General features: G+C 41.3%; 1 protein-coding gene across 1 annotated transcript in view; it reads right to left on the bottom strand.

The window, feature by feature from the left end:
• Positions 1–12,152: 12,152 nt before the first annotated feature.
• LOC119419310 (norrin cystine knot growth factor NDP) overlaps positions 12,153–17,597 on the bottom strand; it is a 26,208-nt gene continuing 20,763 nt past the window's right edge. Inside the window, exon 2 of the mRNA XM_037686620.1 lies at positions 12,153–12,576. Coding sequence (XP_037542548.1) covers positions 12,352–12,576 — 225 coding nt within the window. The 3' untranslated portion in view covers positions 12,153–12,351. The remainder of the gene's footprint in view (positions 12,577–17,597) is intronic.

Genomic DNA, 17,597 nt, shown 5'->3' with positions numbered 1-17,597 from the left:
AAACCCCAAAATACATTACGGCAAAGACTGGTTCATCCCAAAGATCCAGTCCCCCGGCACAAACAAGAGTAATGTTGTGTATGTTCTTCAGTGTCAGGAGGGCTGTGATCAGTCTTACATCGGGGAAACTAAACAGCCACTGGCCAAAAGGATGGCCCAGCACAGAAGATCAACATCATCAGGCCAGGATTCTGCGGTCTACACTCATCTCCAGGCCAGCGGTCACTCTTTCAAGGATGAAGATGTTCACATCCTGGACAGAGAGGAACGATGGTTTGAGAGAGGAGTAAAGGAGGCCATCTTTGTGAAAAGAAATCGTCCATCATTAAACAGGGGTGGAGGCCTACGGGTTCAACTGTCCCCCTCTTACAATGCTGTGATTGCTAGTATCACTCAGCCCTCTGTGAACAGTAAACAGCCATCAGTGTGCTAATGACCCATTGTTAGGCTGATGGTCCTTCTTGAGCATGTGATCAGCTGGTTTTGGTTTTCAGCAGCAAACTGGTTGATCCACTCTGAGAAGGTGCTATTTAAGAGACTGAGCTGAAAACAGCACCTCAGAATGAGGAAGTCTCTTGGATGAGAGACAAAACGTTTCTAGATTTTTTTTGCTTTGTTTTGTTTTTTGTTTTTTTGAATGTCCAGAGGACCAGATTGAACTTTTTTGGACCTTGGAAACAAGTTTCAGTACAGGGGATAAAAACAGGAAATACAATGTGTACCATACCAAGCCGAGTAGAACCGCGCTGTACTGGTACAAAGGTACTAATGGAAAAGGGGCAAGAGAAAAAGGTTCTGAAAAAAAGGGACAGGTTGTACATACTGTTACTAACGGAAAAGCCTTGGAACTATGCTGAGCCGAGTCAAGTCATGCTGTACCTGTAATGGTCAGTGGTCCCCGCTGACCCCTCATCTGCTCACGCCTCTGCTCCTCATGCCATAATCCTACCTTCTTGCTGTGTTCTCCTGCCCATGTCACCTGCCATAGTTTCTGTCCCTCATACCATTGTTTGTTTCCCTGCTTTGTTTTGCTTATCACCCATGTATCATTGCTCACATCAGCTCCTGTCAGTCAAACGTTCACCACACCCCCCATCCTAAGCACAGGAATCAGCCTTCATTCCATGCAACTGTTCAGCTCTCTATTTAAGCTCCATGTTCACTCTCTGTCTCTGCTGAATTATTAAACCTTCTATGGTCCCTGATTTTGAACCTATCATATTTGCCCCATTTGCACTGCTCCTAATTAGCCCCAACTTTACTCAGCCCTGCACACCCCTACTCAGCCTGGCTCAGCTCAGCCTGGCTCTACTCAGCCTGGCTCTACTCAGCCAGGCTCTACTCAGCCTGGCTCAGCTCAGCCTGGATTTGCACCTGCACTTTAGGACCGATTCTGGAGGCGTGTCCAGAATCCAAGTCCTGCTAATGAGAGTTCTGCGATGAGTTACTCAAAGCAGTCTGCTCCTCAGATAAATATTAAATGATTATTTTTATATATGAATGTTTCTGTTAACTTATTTTATATATAAATATTTCTGTTCAGTGCCCTGACACGACTTCTGTTGTGACTTGGCGCTGTATAAATAAACTGAACTGAATTAAATCAGATGAACCAGATTCTACTAAAACATTTATATTTAAACTTAAAAAGTTAAATCTGGTCCTCTGGACATTCAAAAACAAACAAACAAACAAAAAATGTAGAAATGTTTCTTCTTTCATCCGAAAGACTTCTTCAGAAAGAAGAAACGTTTCTACATTTTTGTTTTTGTTTATTTTGTTTTTTGAATGTCCAGAGGACCAGACTTAACTTTTTTAGATTTTTCTACCTGGATTATTGAGCATGCATCAGGATATCTATATTTTAAATTCTATATTTTTCTTCATCATTTGATGTATTTGCACTCATTGTGCTTTTGTTTCTTGTATACAGATTATTTTTTCTTGTATACAGATTATTTTTAGCTTTGAATTAAAGTTTAGCTTTGATTTAAAGCTTTAATTTAAAGTGTAATACTTGTTTTGTGATTTGTACATCTGTGGGTTAGAATAATGTTGAACCAAAGGCTGTGTCTCTTCTTTAAACATGTTGGAGGGAAATATTCCTGAGAGATCCAATATTTTAGTCTTTTTATGATTTTTCAGTTGAATTAACTTTAATTAACAGATTATTTAATAAAGCCAAATGAAAAACAGGATTTCACGATAAAGCCGGCACCGTTTATTTATTTTTAATCTTCACTGATAACAAAAACTTATTTTTTATACGTAAAATGTTTTAAAAAAACGTTTCCACCCTCCGTCCCGGTCCTCCCGCCTGCCAGGGCTCAAATCCGGCCTTTGTGAGCAGGCGAGGCCGGGGCTCGGGGTTCGGCCTCGCGGTCTTCAAAGTCTCGGCAGCTCGTATGATCCTCTACGGTGACTCCGCTCGCTCAAATTTTGTCGTCGGTCACCAAACACAAAAAACGCCTGGACTTCAGAATTAAACACGGCATTGTCATTATTGTTTTTAAAATCTTAAAAATAGATCCAGCCGCTGCTCCGCATCCAGAGAAATTGCAAATGGCAGTTCGGTCCGGACTCAGCTCGACTGAGCTCGCTCGGTCCCACCAGAGAAGCAGGAACGAAAAGAGGTCCTGAATCAGCCTCAAATCAGCTAAAAATACTAACGTACTAGTGCAAAAGGGTTCTTTCTGTGGTGGGATGCTCAGAATTGGGGCTTATTAGGGGCGGTGCAAATGGGGCATAATCAGCAGCCGCAGCCCCACAGGGCTCCATGTCAGCCACAGATCTGGCCCCATCGCAAGGTACTGGAGGGTCACCCGGCCTTTTGCCCTTGACTTTGCCACGTACAGGACGACCTCCTGGCCGCCCACTGGAGCTCTGCGACAACTCTGGACAGTCCTTCTGGTTGCCAGTCTGTTTCCTGCCCTCCTCCAAGACCCCCTCCACCCACTCAGTTCTGCTGTATTATTAAACCTTCTATGGTCCCTGATTTTTAAGCTATCATAATTCCTTGTCTCTTGCCTGAACTTCCAGCCCTGTTTTGGATTTCAACCTCACGCTTGCTTCCTGGATTTATCTCTCTGCCCACTGCTCTTCTGATTTGAATTCATTGCTCAGACCACAGTAAACGAACCTTGCTTCTGTTTATATTACTACACCCCACGGATTACGTTTTGGAATTATTTTTTGGAACTCGGATCTTCTAATTATGACCTTCGCTACGACTCTCGGACCATGCTCTTGGACTTGCTCCCTCCTCATGAAGTAGGCTACAGATCGCAGCGCCCCTCTTCAGCTGCTCTACCAGTGACGTCGTCGTTGCCACGCTGACACAGGTGACTCTCTTCCTGCAGCCTGTGAGGACCTGCTTACTCTGCAGATTCTGACTCCTTCATCCAGTATTTTGTGTCTTCCAAAACCTGAACGTGACAGTATTGTTACTAATGGAAAAGGGGTATGTAAGCACCCAGGGAGCAATGAGGGATTAGGTGTCTTGCTCAGAGACACCACGATATGTGGGAATGGCTGGGAGTCGAACCTGGGACTTTCTGGTCCCAGGTTGGCTGCTCTACTTCTACCTCTCGGACCCTATGACAAATGGTCATTCCTAACAAAAAAGATGCAATACATTATTTATTATAATCTTTAATTCTAACACACACACACACACACACACACACAAACTTTTATATTATTTACTTTTTGTGGACTTTATTTAAATAAATAATTTAATGGTACTGTTAAAAAAGTATTGTTTGTTTATTTTCATTTAGCATTGGCTAAGATGGAGTGGTGGTGCAGAGGTTAGAGAAGGTGAGCCTGTGATTGGAAGGTCGCCGGTTCAACTCCCCGTACCAACAATATAAATGTGGGTGGGAAAGGTGAAGCACCCACACCTGCCTCCATCCTTATCTGCTCCACTCTGGGCCCTTGACCCCCACCATGTGCTCCCACAGGCACCCGAGATGTCAACTCTCTGCTCCACACAGAGGACTGTGGTAGCTTGGTGGTCTGTGGTTGAGCCAGGAAGGACATCTGACGTAAAAACAATCACCAAGTCTTCACGTGAGTTAATTCTCTGTGGTGACCCCTGAAGAAGGGAGCAGCTGAAAGAAGAAAAATAAATAGTATTGACTAAAATGGCCTCCTATACAAAAATTATATTATCTAATTTATGTTCACTGGTTGGCTTTGTAACACTGAGCAAATAAAAAATGAGCATTTAGGAGTAACTTTAATTCATGCTCAGGTCATTTTCATGTTGCTGGATCAGTGAAACAGCATACCAGTAATACGTTGTTCTGTGGAAAATTCAATCTAGACCACAACATAGATATGAATAAATTTAACAAAGCACGCTCTCTTACAGCCCTCTTGGGTGCACGATTATTGTCTTAACACTGAAAAACTATGAATCTGTGCTTTCAGAGCTTCAGGATAATTGTCAAGGTTATTTTTCAGTAAAGTGTGTGCTGACAGCATAATCACAGAGCTGAAAGCAGTAAACGTGAAAGGCAGTGAATAGTCACGTTGTGAGGCCTCCAGCACATGGCTGTTGTCCATGTCTGGGATTAGAATAGAATAATAAACACCCAGACGTGAGTTTCTCCTTAATGAGGAGGCACCTTCAGTGCACTCCAATAAAATGCCACTTTTCTATGCTTTTTAATAAACCGTCACATGGTTCTGATTAGCAGCAGCAATGAAGACGTATGGGATGTCTGCTGTTGGGAAGTGTAAGAAAAAGACCACATCTGCCTGCCAGGTTGCCTCACACCTAGAACAGAGATAAAAACAGTCAATATATTTTGCCTCTTTAATTAAAAGGTCTATGTGTTTGTGTTTATAAGACAGGAAATGTAAAAGAAAGGGGAGCAGTTAGGGTCAGCCATTATCATGTCACTGTCATACCAGTTCTCCAGTTAATTACACCTCTTCCTTTTTGTTCCAGAATGCTCTCCATGCACACATTTAAATGAGCGTGCTGATAAAGGAGAGCCTAAGTGAGAGACGACAGCAGAGAAAGGCAAATTTTTCTCCAGGATCTGAGGGAAAGGGGATTTTATTAGATTTATGTGTGAAGCAGCGAGTAACAACATACTGTGCTGTTTCACAGGCCGTGTAAATGTTCAGAGTCTGGATGAAAACCATAAAGCCTGGAAGTGTAAGAGCTCCTGACGGCCCAACACAAATATTTCTCCCTTTGTTTTTAAGAAGGAAGTCTAATGAGAATGTGTTAGCTGAAGTGGGCTGATGTAGGATTTCTATAACTGTATCATGGAGTTGCTACAGATATGTCAGCTGAACATCCATGGTGTGAACTGTCTGTTCCACCACATCCCAAAGGAGTTGATTGAGAGTTGGTGAATTTGGAGACTGCTGGAGTCTGGTGAATCCAGACTCATCAGACCAGGCAATGATTTTCCCATCTCCTATTGTCCAGATTTGGTGTGCCTGTGTGAATTTAGCCTCAGTTTTATCTTCTTAGCTGACATGTGACATCCGGTGGGATCATTAGCTGCAATCCAAGATTGTATAACAAGTGTGTATTTGAGCTTGTGCTGCCTTTCTACCATATCACACCAGTCAGCCCAATCACCTCTGACTTTAAATTTCCTGTGTCCTCACAGTGGCTTTAGTGTGTGTGTGTGTGTGTGTGTGTGTGTGTGTGTGTGTGCGTGCTTACAGAGTGCTTACTATAAAGTTGGAATTTGAAACAAAGTTTTGTGTTTATTGTTGTTAAGATGTTTAATGCCATGGCAAAGCAACATCAGTAGAGTAGAGCTCACAGCAAAGTCTCACAACTGAATATAGCTACGCCAGGTCTTTCTGTGTCAAGTTGCATGGTCTCTATGTGCATTCTTGGGTTTGCTGGATACATTGTTAGCTCTCATAGTCCAAAATGGACAAGAACCAATTTTGAGCCATACCTTTGTTTTAATACAAAGTCATGAGTCAAACCCACTAAATGTTTCTGCTGTACCATTCTTGTGGTTCAAATGATTTTTATTGAGACGTCAGAGAGAGAGAGAGAGAGAGAGAGAGACAGCAATGTTGCTTCCAGTTGTATGTAGAACATAGTATCCCACCATCTCCCCTTTCTGTTAAAATAAAGGTTGCATGAATGAAAAAAGCCAGTTTCTAAATGGATTGCAACTGTCATTGTTGATAAATACAATTCACAAAGGAGTGTCTAAAATCTCTTGAAACATTTTTGGGAGCTCCCAGTTTCCTTTTATGAGATGCAGGCTCTGGCTCTTTTGTTGCAGGAATTTTGAGCTGTAGGATTCCTTGGTCTTCTGTCACTCACTCTCTCTCCACAGCTAATCACCTTCAACTCACTCCACCTGCTGCTGCCTGAGGAGACCTAATCTGGGGTTGTATATAAACTCCTGCCAGACCTCTCTTCAGCGCCGGGACATCAACTACCGTATGGTAACTCATGTTCACCCAACTAACCCTTTTCCATTACAGCCGGTCCTCACCGCCTGTGATCTCTCCAGGGCCTTCCATGTCCTGCATCTCCAAGTCCTTCCTAGGACCTCATCTCTCCACAGCAACTCATCTGTGGACCAACGGTGTCTCATCAACTGCAGCCATCAAACAAATCAAACAACCTTATCCTCTCTCCACCAATACTCACCTCACCATCAGATCATCTGGAAAACACAGGACTCCTCTGCTCCTCCTTGGGGCACACTACAAACATTAAACGGTAAGAAATTATTCTTCATTCAAAGATTATCATTTCAAGGATTGTCTGAGGATTCTAAAGACGCTCACCATGCTCTTTCCTCTCTTCCAGTCCTGCAAACACCTGGCAATACACCTGTAAAGTTCACTTACCCTTTCCATCCTGACTCTGTCGTTCCTTCTCAGTCTGCTTACTTTGAGGGTCACTACTAAATACAATCATGATATGAGCATGGTTTTCAAATTTTAGGATTTTTATTTATTTATTTTTTTTTTAACTTAGTGTTGTCATTGGAGTCTAAAACCACACTCAGGAGTTTAGATTATAAATTTTTAGAGTGCTACAGCTGTGGGGCTTTTCTGTCTGCATAAATATGACCTAAAATATCACCAGATTTTCACACAAGTCCTAAAATTAGATAAATGGTAAATGGACTGTACTTGCAGTATATAGCACCTTTCTATCTAATCAAGATATTCACATCTCTTTACACTACAATCTGTGCCCTCATTTACCCATTCATACAGCACTCTGCTATATGTTTACAACAACTAATCAGAGCTTTTTCACATTCATACACCAATGGGACGCACATCAGAGGCAACGAGAGGCTCAGTGTCTTGCCCAAGGACACTTCAGCATGTGATTGCTGGTGGAATCAAACCCCCAACCCTCGCATTGGAGGACAACTGCTCTAACCACTCAGCCACAGCTGCCTTTAAGATGAATAGAACCCAGTTAAACAAGAGACAAAAGTTTTATATTTGTTCATTTATTTATTGAGGAAAATGATCCAATATTACATATTTGTGAACCTCCAGGATTAGCAGTTAATTTGAAGGTGAAATTAAGAGTCAGGTGTTTTCAATCAATGTGATGATGATCAGGTGTGAGGAGGCACCCTGTTTGATTCAAAGAACAGGATCTATCAAAGTCTGTTCTTCACAACATGTTGTGGAAGTGGATCATGGAGGAACAAAGGAGATTTCTGAGGAGCTCAGAAAAAGAGTTGTTGATGCTCATCAGGCTGGACAAGGTTACAAAACATCTGTAAAGAGTTTGAACTCCACCAATCCACAGTCAGACAGATTATATACAAATGGAGGACATTCAAGACCAATGTTACCCTCCCCAGGAGTGGTGGACCAACAAAGATCACTTCATGGTGTGGAATAGTCGGCGAGGTCACAAAGAACCCCAGGGCAACTTCTAACAACTGAAGGTCTCTCTCACATTAATGTTCATGAGTCCACCGTCAGGAGAACCCTGAACAACAATGATGTCATGGCAGGGTTGAAGGAGAAAGACACTGCTCTGCAAAAAGAACCTTGCTGCTCATCTGCAGTTTGATAAAGATCATGTGATCAAGACAGAAGGTTGTTGGAAGAATGTTTAGTGGACGGATAAGACCAAAATAGAACTTTTTGGTTTAAATGAAAGCGTTAGGTTTGGAGAAATTAAAACTTGCATTTCTGCATAAGAACCTCATCTCAAACATGGTGGTGGTAGTATCATGGTTTGGGCCAGTTTTGCTGCATCTGGGCCAGGACAGCTTACCATCATTGATGGAACAATGAATTCTGAATTATATCAGATAATTCTAAAGGAAAATGTTAGAACATCTGTCCATGAACTGGATCTCAAGAAAAGGTGGGTCATGCAGCAACACAATGACCCTCAGCACACAAGTGGTTCTACCAAAGAATGGTTCAAGAAGAACAAAGTTCATGTTTTGGAATGGCCAAGTCAAAGTCCTGACCTTAATCCAATCCAGATGTTGTGGAAGGACCTGAAGCAGCAGTTAATGTGAGGAAACCACGAACATCCAGAGTTGAAGCTGTTCTGTGCAGAGGAATCTTCAAGCCGGTGTGCAGGACTGACCAACAGTTACTGGAAATGTTTAGTTGCAGTTATTGCTGTACGGGTGGGGGTAGGAGGGTGGGGTTGGGGGGTTTCTCACCAGATACTGAAAGCAAATGTTCACAAACGTTTGTCTCTCACAGATATGTGATACTGGATAATTTTCCTCAATAAATAAATGAACAAATATAATATTTTTATCTCCGTTGTTAAACTGGGTTCTCTTTATCTACTTTTAGGACTTGTGTTAAAATCTGATGTTTTAGGTCATATTGATGCAGAAAGACAGAAAATTCTAAAGGCTTCACAAACATTCAAGCACCACTGTACATCTCACTCTTTGCCTCAGAAACAGTCAGTGCTGCAGCTCATTTGTCCTGCTCATATCCCTCAGCTGCATCTAGTCTTACCATCTCACAGGACTTGACAGGACTCTGTTATCTTGACTGCCTCCCTCACATGGGGTGTCCACCACCTGTTATAATGGTGGATGCTGCCAGAGGCACAAACAACCTTGCACCACCGCTCAGCCACCTCGACAATGGTTGTGCAGAATGTGGTGATAACAGCAAATGGTCCATTTTACCTGTAATCGCACATTTTAAATTACATTTCTGAACATTTTTTCAGGAGGACACCCTTTTTTGAGTGGGTAGATATTGAACACAATTTTCTCTTGGTCACACATGACAGACTAAAAGTAAACTATCCATCCATTAGCTTTCGCTTGTTCTAATGTCTGGTCATTGGGGCAGCAGCTTGAGCAGGGAGGTCCAGACATCTCTTTCTACAGCCACCTCTTCCAGCTCTGCTGGGAGGACTCCAAGGTGTTCCCAGACCAACCAAGAGAAGTAGCATATCCAGCATGTCCTGGGTTTTCCCCGGGGTCTCCTCCCAGTTATACATACCCGAAGCACCATTTGCTAGATGCCCAAACCACCTCAAATGGCTCCTCTCGATGTGGAGTATCAGTTCTACTTGGAGTCTCTCCTGGATAGCTGAACTTCTCACCGTATCTCTAATGGAGAGTCCAGCTACCCTGCAGAGGAAACTCATTTCAACCTCCTGTATCCACAATCTCATTCTTTCAGTCACTACCCAGAGCTCGTGACCATATAGTGAGGGGAGGAACGTAGACCGACCGGTAAACAGAGAGCACTTTATAATACAGCTACCTTTAACTTAGCTGAACCTTACAGTTCAGCTCCCTCTTCACCACAATGGACCGGTACAGTCTGCAATACTGCAGATGCTGCAACAATCCGTCTGTCAATCTCCAGCTCCATTCTTCCCTCACTCATGAAAAAAACCTCGAGATACTTGAACTCCTCCACTTGAGGCAGATAATAAAATATTATTTAAAAAATGAAAAAGTAGCAACAAATATCTAAAGAGTAAAGCTCATTGTTTGAATGTTGGCACATCTTAAAGTCTTAAAATAATTGTTTCATGCCAGTGAATTATTACTTTTTAACTTTTAACCAAAGATCACTTTAACCAGTTTTGTTTTTAGATTATTGTAGTGTCCATTTCTTCTGCTCTCTGTGATCAGAGCAGAAGAAATGGAAATGAAACAAAACTGGTTAAGACTCGCACCAAAACAAAAAGAGAAACATCCATCCATCCATCCATCCATTATCTTTACCTGCTTCTTCCTTTTCAGGTCGCGGGGGTCATTGATGCCCATATTCAGCCATCACTGCGTGAAAGGCGGGGTACACCCTGGACAGGTCTCCAGTCCATCACAGGGACACATAGAGACAAACGAGACAAACAACCATTCACTCTCTCACTCACACCTAGAGACAATTTAGTTACCAATCAGCATGCATGTTTTTGGTCTGTGGGAGGAAACCGGAGTACCTGGAGAAAACCCACACATGCACGGAGAGAACATGTGAACTCCACCCAGAACGGCCCCCGGTGACCTCCTCGCTGAGAGGCAACAAGCTGCCGACGGAGCCACCATGCCGCCAGAAGGGACATGATTTTCATTTAAGTCTAAGTCTTTGGAATACAACCATAACAAACATCTTTCCTTATATTTGTCTTATTGTTACACAAAATAAATTTAGGTTGATTGTTGATCTATTTTCAAGAGAGAAACTGACAAAACTTTTATTGTATTAAAACTTTAAATCTGTTTTTTTTTTTTTTTCCCTTTTGTGGTAGTGCTATGATACTGTTGATGAAAATACACACCAAGGACAATAAAGTCATGAGCATCACTACCAATAAAATATTTTTAATGTTACACACTTTAGGAACAACCAGACATTAAGTACACGTAATGAAGAACCAGGTTCAGCTTCTTCACAGGTCCACTGCTGTTTTAATTCTTGCTGAGAAATCCTCTTTCAGTTTCATCAATTATTTGTTTAGGTACCAAAAACTTTTGATCGTTCTTTAGAAGGCTTTATGATTTAGGCTGAAATAGAACTTTTGCTCTAATAAAATGAGAATGAGTTACACTGAAGCATCTGTATTTAAAGACTGAGACAAGTACAACGTGCCGCCAAAAGCAATAATGATGTTTACAGTAGGAAAATATCCACAACACAGCTTGACATGTTCACAAGGGATTCCATTTCAATCATGGCTGCATTTGGTTCTTTCCTTGCATCCATTAAACCTGTGATTTATTTTTTGTGTCTATGTGGTTTGCGAGATTTAATCATACAAAACCCACATTTTCAACAACAACGTGTTTTATTTTCAGATAAACTGACCACAAGATCTGAAGGCCGATGAGTCAGACAGAATGAGCTGCATGAGAGTCTGAGGATCTGAATTCATCACGTGAGACAAACATACACAGGCTTCTTCAGATTTTTGCTAAACAGCCGTAGAGCTGATCTGACACAAGTCATTGGACAGAGGTAAAAAGACATCACAAGCATTAGCAGCATTTGGATCAACACAGTATGAAAGAAGCTGTAGTTACAATAATGCTGACATTAACATCACAAAGATTCAAATACACTTTGAATAAACACTAATATGATTGACCGTCTAGTTCCAGTCCACAGCACCACCCAGAGACTTGACACACCTCCATCCTTATGTTTTTATCCTCGAGGCTCTTTTTACCTTTTATTGTGCACTTGATGAGCTCTCCTGTCAGCGCTGCTTGCATTTTACACAGCTAGATGAAAGTCTACAGGGAGTGTGTAAAATGTTACTGGGTGAGTAATGGTGCAGGTGCTCCATTATACTGTAGATCCACCATGTGCTTGGGCTCATGCTGACACCCCCCCTCCCCCTCGTTCTTGTGGAGGCCTCATCCTTTCCCATGCTGCATTTTAACAAGGCGTGTTGTTTTGTAATCAAATGCATGTTGGGTTTTTCATGGAGCTGGGAGAACACTGTCACAGATATTAGCGTTAGGCTGTGTTTTTTGAGCGTGCATGTAATAAATTACAAAATTCTGCAATGAGCGCCACGGTTCACTGGTGCGAGGGGCTCATACTGGACCATGGGAGCAGCAGTTTGTCGTGTCTGACCTCATGTGCTAAATAAATATGCTTTGCATGGTTTTCCATGATTGAAAGCACAAATAATAGATATATTATAGTATGTTCTATGTGGGTCTAGGTCAATGTTAAGGAACGTATGAGGGAGATCCGATTCCTCCAAATCTTTACTCCCATAGTAATGTCACACATCTTTGGGGCAGTTGGTTGATCCAGTAATCATCCAAATGCTCTGAGCAACTATAGAGTGAGGTCCGACGCCAAGAAAAATGTTGAATGCTGAGAGTCTTGAGGGTCTGGGAGGGAACTGCTGCCTGTTCAGCTGCACTCCTCACAGTTGCAAGCAAGGATGTATCTGTACGTGGCTGTAATGCGAGTCCCACCAGCGCAGCGCAGCCTCACCGCCTTCAGCTTGGAGGTGTGAGGCCGGCAGCAGGAGCAGGAGCTTTTGAACGGCTGTTTGAGCACTGAGCTGAAGGAGATGAGGGGGTCTGAACGAGTGGTGTGGCTGCAGTGGCCCTCGCAGCGCGCCAGCAACACCATCTGTAAAACAGAATGCAGAAAATGATACAAAATCAGTCACAGAGGGGGTTTTCATCAGCTTCAGCGTTTGTCAGGGATGAGAAAAAAAGATTCCTGAGCACAGTGAAGCAGTGTTGAGCATGCCCCAACAATGAGCAGTCTGTTTGGTCTCTGAGTCTCTCCTTCGACCTCCAGCTTTGACCTTGCACCTGCAAAATAAGAGACTGCAACAGAAGCACTCCTACACCAGCTACAATCCAAGCTCCCTCACCGTTTGGAGTGTTGTTTGGGGGAAACAGAACCAAAGCATCAAACCTACACACACACACTCACAGCCTGATTATTGTTGTGATCAGCCGAGTGACGTTCCTCTGAGAGTCACTACATTCCAGTCGTCTCCCTAAACAGCCTTCTGTGTCACGTCCTTCTGTCAGCTGCTGTGTGTCGCCACCCATGTACCACTTTGACAAAAGCCTGTCTGGGGCCATGGCAGTGTAACATACACACACACACCAGGAGTGTTGTCGCCACTTTAAGACCATTTGTCTTTGTCCCGGCTAGGGATCAGACCAATTGCACTCTCTGCTCATTCACTCACCCACCTCTTTGTATCAACCATTCCTGCTTCACTTTTCATTCATGACCAGCTTCATTATAAAAACAGACATTTGATTGTTGTTCAGAGCTAAGAAAAAAACTGTGTCATTGGTGTGATTCACTAAAGCAGAACTAAAAGTCGAACAATAAGTCGACATAAGTCAAATATTATACCCAAGACAAAGTATAACAAAATGGATTTCAAATCCAATAAAAGCACTAAGCATATGAATTAAGATCGTAAAAAGTAAGTAGAAATTTTCTGAAGAAATTTTAAAAGGTACCAATGCCTAAAATTCCAACAAACAACTTTCTTATCTAAACCCCAAAGGAATATGTGACTTCTATTTTTCGTTCAACCTTTATTTATACAGGCTAATCCCATTGAGCCTCAGGGACTCATTTACAAGAGAGACCTGATTTTAATAAAGAATAATGACAACAGTAGGCAATTATAAAAGATGCATAAAAAGTTAATGTTTTAACAAGTGAAAATAAAATGGTAATTAAAAGGATAATTAAAAGGAAAAGTAGCAAAAAAACAGCTAGGTTGTAAGGCGGTGTAGAAAACTAAAAACATGAACATGTCTGCATTGGTTTTTGCCAGGAACTTAGAAAATATTTAAAGCCACTTAGAGAGGTCAAGGTCGAGAGCTTCAGATCTTTTTGCAAGATATTCCAGGAAACAGGAGCTGAGTAGGAGAAGGCTCTTTTGCCTAGTTCAGCCCGCACTGAGGGAACACTGCAGGTAATAATGTCCTGAGAGCGCACGCTGTAGCTGCACTCACACAGAGACATGTAGGAGGAGATGTATGAAGGCAGCAGACCAAGAAGTGATTTAAAGATGAAAATGTACCAGTGGGAGAGTCTGCGTGAAGTGATATTTACAGCCAGTTATGAATCTTACTGCACCATGATAGACAGCATCCAGCATCTGCAGGGTGCATGTAAATAATGTCACCGTAATCAATGGAGTGAAGGAAAATCACAGTTACAAGGCATTTCCTAGCATTCAGATTTCGACAGGATCTATTTCTGAAAAAGAAACCCAATTTAACTTTCAGTTTCTTTCCTAGATTTTCCACGTGAAGCTTAAAAGAGAGATGCGAATCGACCAAGATACCCAAATATTTATAGGAATCAACAAACTCAATAGGGACACCATTTGAGGATAAAACCAGCGGAAGAACTGTTCGGACTGACTTTCTGTTTGAAAAAAGCATCCTTTTGGTTTTATCGGCATTAAGGACAAGTTTGAGACGGAGCAAGTATGTCTGAATGATGTCAAAGGCGGACTGTAAAAGCTAGAAAGCCTTAGCAACTGTTTTAGCTCAATAATAAACAACTGTGTCGTCAGCATAGAAATGTAAGGATGCATCAAGGATGCTCTGACTTACATTACCTATGTAGATTGTAAAGAGGGTGGATCTTAAGACTGAGCCTTGTGGTACACCATTGTTGACTGTTAAATAACTGGAGGAAGTACCATTATGTTGAACACATTGTCTGAAATTGTTAGAGAACCAACCAAATGGTATTTATTACAATCTAAGATAACAAAATGCCATTGTTTTGATGTTTAAACTGTAGAAATGTACAAAGGAAACCAAGAGCTAAAGAAATGCCAGAGGCTCATTAGTGTCACCATGGTAAGCACACACATCTGTCACTCCCTGACTGCAGTGTTAATGAGACAGACAGAAATGCAAACAGACAGTATAGTCACTGTGCAATTTTTTTTTAAATTTACATTATATTGAAAAAAAATTCCAAACTGTAAATTTCAGAAGCATCTGTTGGTCTCACAAAAACCTAGTCCCTCAGATTACTGGCCATTTGTGTCCTCTTGCTCCTTAAAATAACTCCATTTAAATAACAGGGAGTGACTTTTGATGGTAATCTCTGGTTTGAGCCACATATGAAAAAATGTTATTCTTGTTTCTTTCAGGTAAAGAACAGTGGTAACCTGAGTGCTGTAGTCTGTAATGGTGAGATGGAAATGATTATCCATGTGTTTACTTCATCTCGTATTAATTGGTGTAATTCACTTTTTACTTGGCTTCATAAAAACCTTTAGATCATTTGTGGCTAGTCTGAAATGGAGCACCTTGACTCGGTCCTTTAAGCACTTCCATGCATCATCTTCACTGATATCTTTGCATTGGCTCATTGCTGAGTATAAAACCCTGTTCAAGGTTCTGGTTTAGACTTTTAAGACTCTTCATGGTTATTCATCTTCAAGCATTTCTGAACTTCTACACCCATATATGTCATCACCAGGACTCTGAAGTTGACTGATCAGGAACTGCTGTCTGTCTCTAAATCCAGACTAAAAACTGAAGGAGTCAGAACAACCTAGATGCTCTGGAACCCTCTTCCTCACCATCTTTATTCTTTGGACCATGTGGACTGTTTTAAAAAATGGTAAATGGATTGCACTTATATAGCACATTTCAATCTGATCGAGATACTCAAAGCGCTTTACACTCTGTGTCCTCATTTATCCATTCATACAGAACTCTACTAGTTTACTACTAGTCTCTGTGTTTTAGATCACATTCATACACCGCCGGGACACACATCAGAGGCAATGAGGGGTTCAGTGTCTTGCCCAGTGACACGTCAGCATGTGACTGCTGGTGGATTTGAACACCCAAATCTCCCACTGGAGGACAACTGCTCTAACCACTCAGCCACAGCTGCCCCCCCACCATACACACACACACGCACGCACGCACGCACGCACGCACGCACACACACATATATATATATATATATATATATATATATATATATATATATATATAGTAAATAAACCACTTTAATTATTTAAGAGCCTGTTTGCCTCATTCCAAATGTTCTGGGTATTCCATTACTGTGATACTGAACAATCATTGAATGAAGTAGAAACTGTGTTTGAAGGAAAACAATTCCAATCAAAAACATAGAAAACTTGTATTTGGACAGCTACAATGGCTTTAAACTAACTGGTAAAGCCATCAAAATGTCAGTTCCATCATGAAAAGTCCAACTTTAAATGATGTTTCCTCTGTGAATCATGACTCAGCTGTAGAGTTACAAAATGATCTGGGTTTTCTCACTTGTTTTAGCAAAATGTTTTTCTTGTCTAAATGTTTTATAGACTTTTGGGTGAATTTTGTCTAAGCTGTATGATGCACACCTAAAGCCTTAGCACACTATTCCCAATCAAGTTGCATGTGTATTTATTCTTTACAATGTGTTTTTCAATACTGTAGAAGGAGATTTAATGACAAAAAAAAAATAACTTTTAAGAAAATATAAAGAACAAATGTATGTTTTTGTAAAAAACTAATATAAGCTATTCAAATAGTGAAGCTGTTCATGTTTTTAAAATACTTGGATACATTCAATTGGTGGAAACTATGTGGGAGGGAAATGTTGGAAAACAGGGAAACATATTGGACCTAGAGGACTATCATATATTTATGGTGTTCAAGGTAGGTACTCATTTTGCACTGGAGCTCGTTTAATGTCTATGTGGGCATAAAGCCATCCACGCAGTGTGAAGACATAAAATGGAAAAAAAAAAGGAGCTCAAGAATTTCTCACACATGTATTTTTGTATGATTCTATGAGCTCAGGTTTATACGTTTTAGTGTTAAAAAACAAAATATTTTCTCTAACTCCAAATTACTCCAGCACACAGCGTCTGAAAATCTTAAATTTAGGCTTCGTCAGTTTAAACAGGGTGAAGGTGGAGACTGTGTTTAAGCTCAATGGGAAGCTAAAAGTTTAACAAAGGAAGTACAATTTTATGCTTTGAGTGCAACAAAAAACTAATTAATTTATAATTAACTATGAGGTAGACGCATGCATCCAGTGCATATTTAAAGTGAGAAATATTGACATTTTAGGAAAGTAAAAAAAAACAAAAAACCTTATGCATAAGCATATCCTGATGCATGCTCAATAATCCAGGTAGAAAAATCTAAAAAAGTTCAATCTGGTCCTCTGGACATTAAAAAAAAACCAAAACAAAGCAAAACAACAAAAAATGTAGAAACGTTTCGTCTCTCGTCTGAGAGACTTCCTCAGTCTGAGGTGCTGTATTCAGCTCAGTCTCTTAAATAGCACCTTCTCAGAGTGGATCAACCAGTTTTGCTGCTAACAACCAAAACCAGCTGATCACATGCTCAAGAAGGACCATCAGCCTAACAATGGATCATTAGCACACTGATGGCTGTGTACTATTCACAGAGGGCTGAGTGATACTAGCAATCACAGCATTGTAAGAGGGGGACAATTGAACACGTAGGCCTCCACCCCTGTTTAACGATGGACGGTTTCTTTTCACAAAGATGGCCTCCTTTACTCCTCTCTCAAACCATCGTTCCTCTCTATCCAGGATGTGAACATCTTCATCCCTGAAAGAGTGACCGCTGGCCTGGAGATGAGTGTAGACT

This window comes from Nematolebias whitei, chromosome 13, assembly GCF_014905685.2.
Source record: "Nematolebias whitei isolate Nwh7 chromosome 13, NemWhi1, whole genome shotgun sequence".
In the NCBI taxonomy this organism is placed as follows: domain Eukaryota; kingdom Metazoa; phylum Chordata; class Actinopteri; order Cyprinodontiformes; family Rivulidae; genus Nematolebias; species Nematolebias whitei.
The sequence above is the reverse complement of the archived record's forward strand: the minus strand, read 5'-3'. Positions and strand labels throughout refer to the sequence as shown.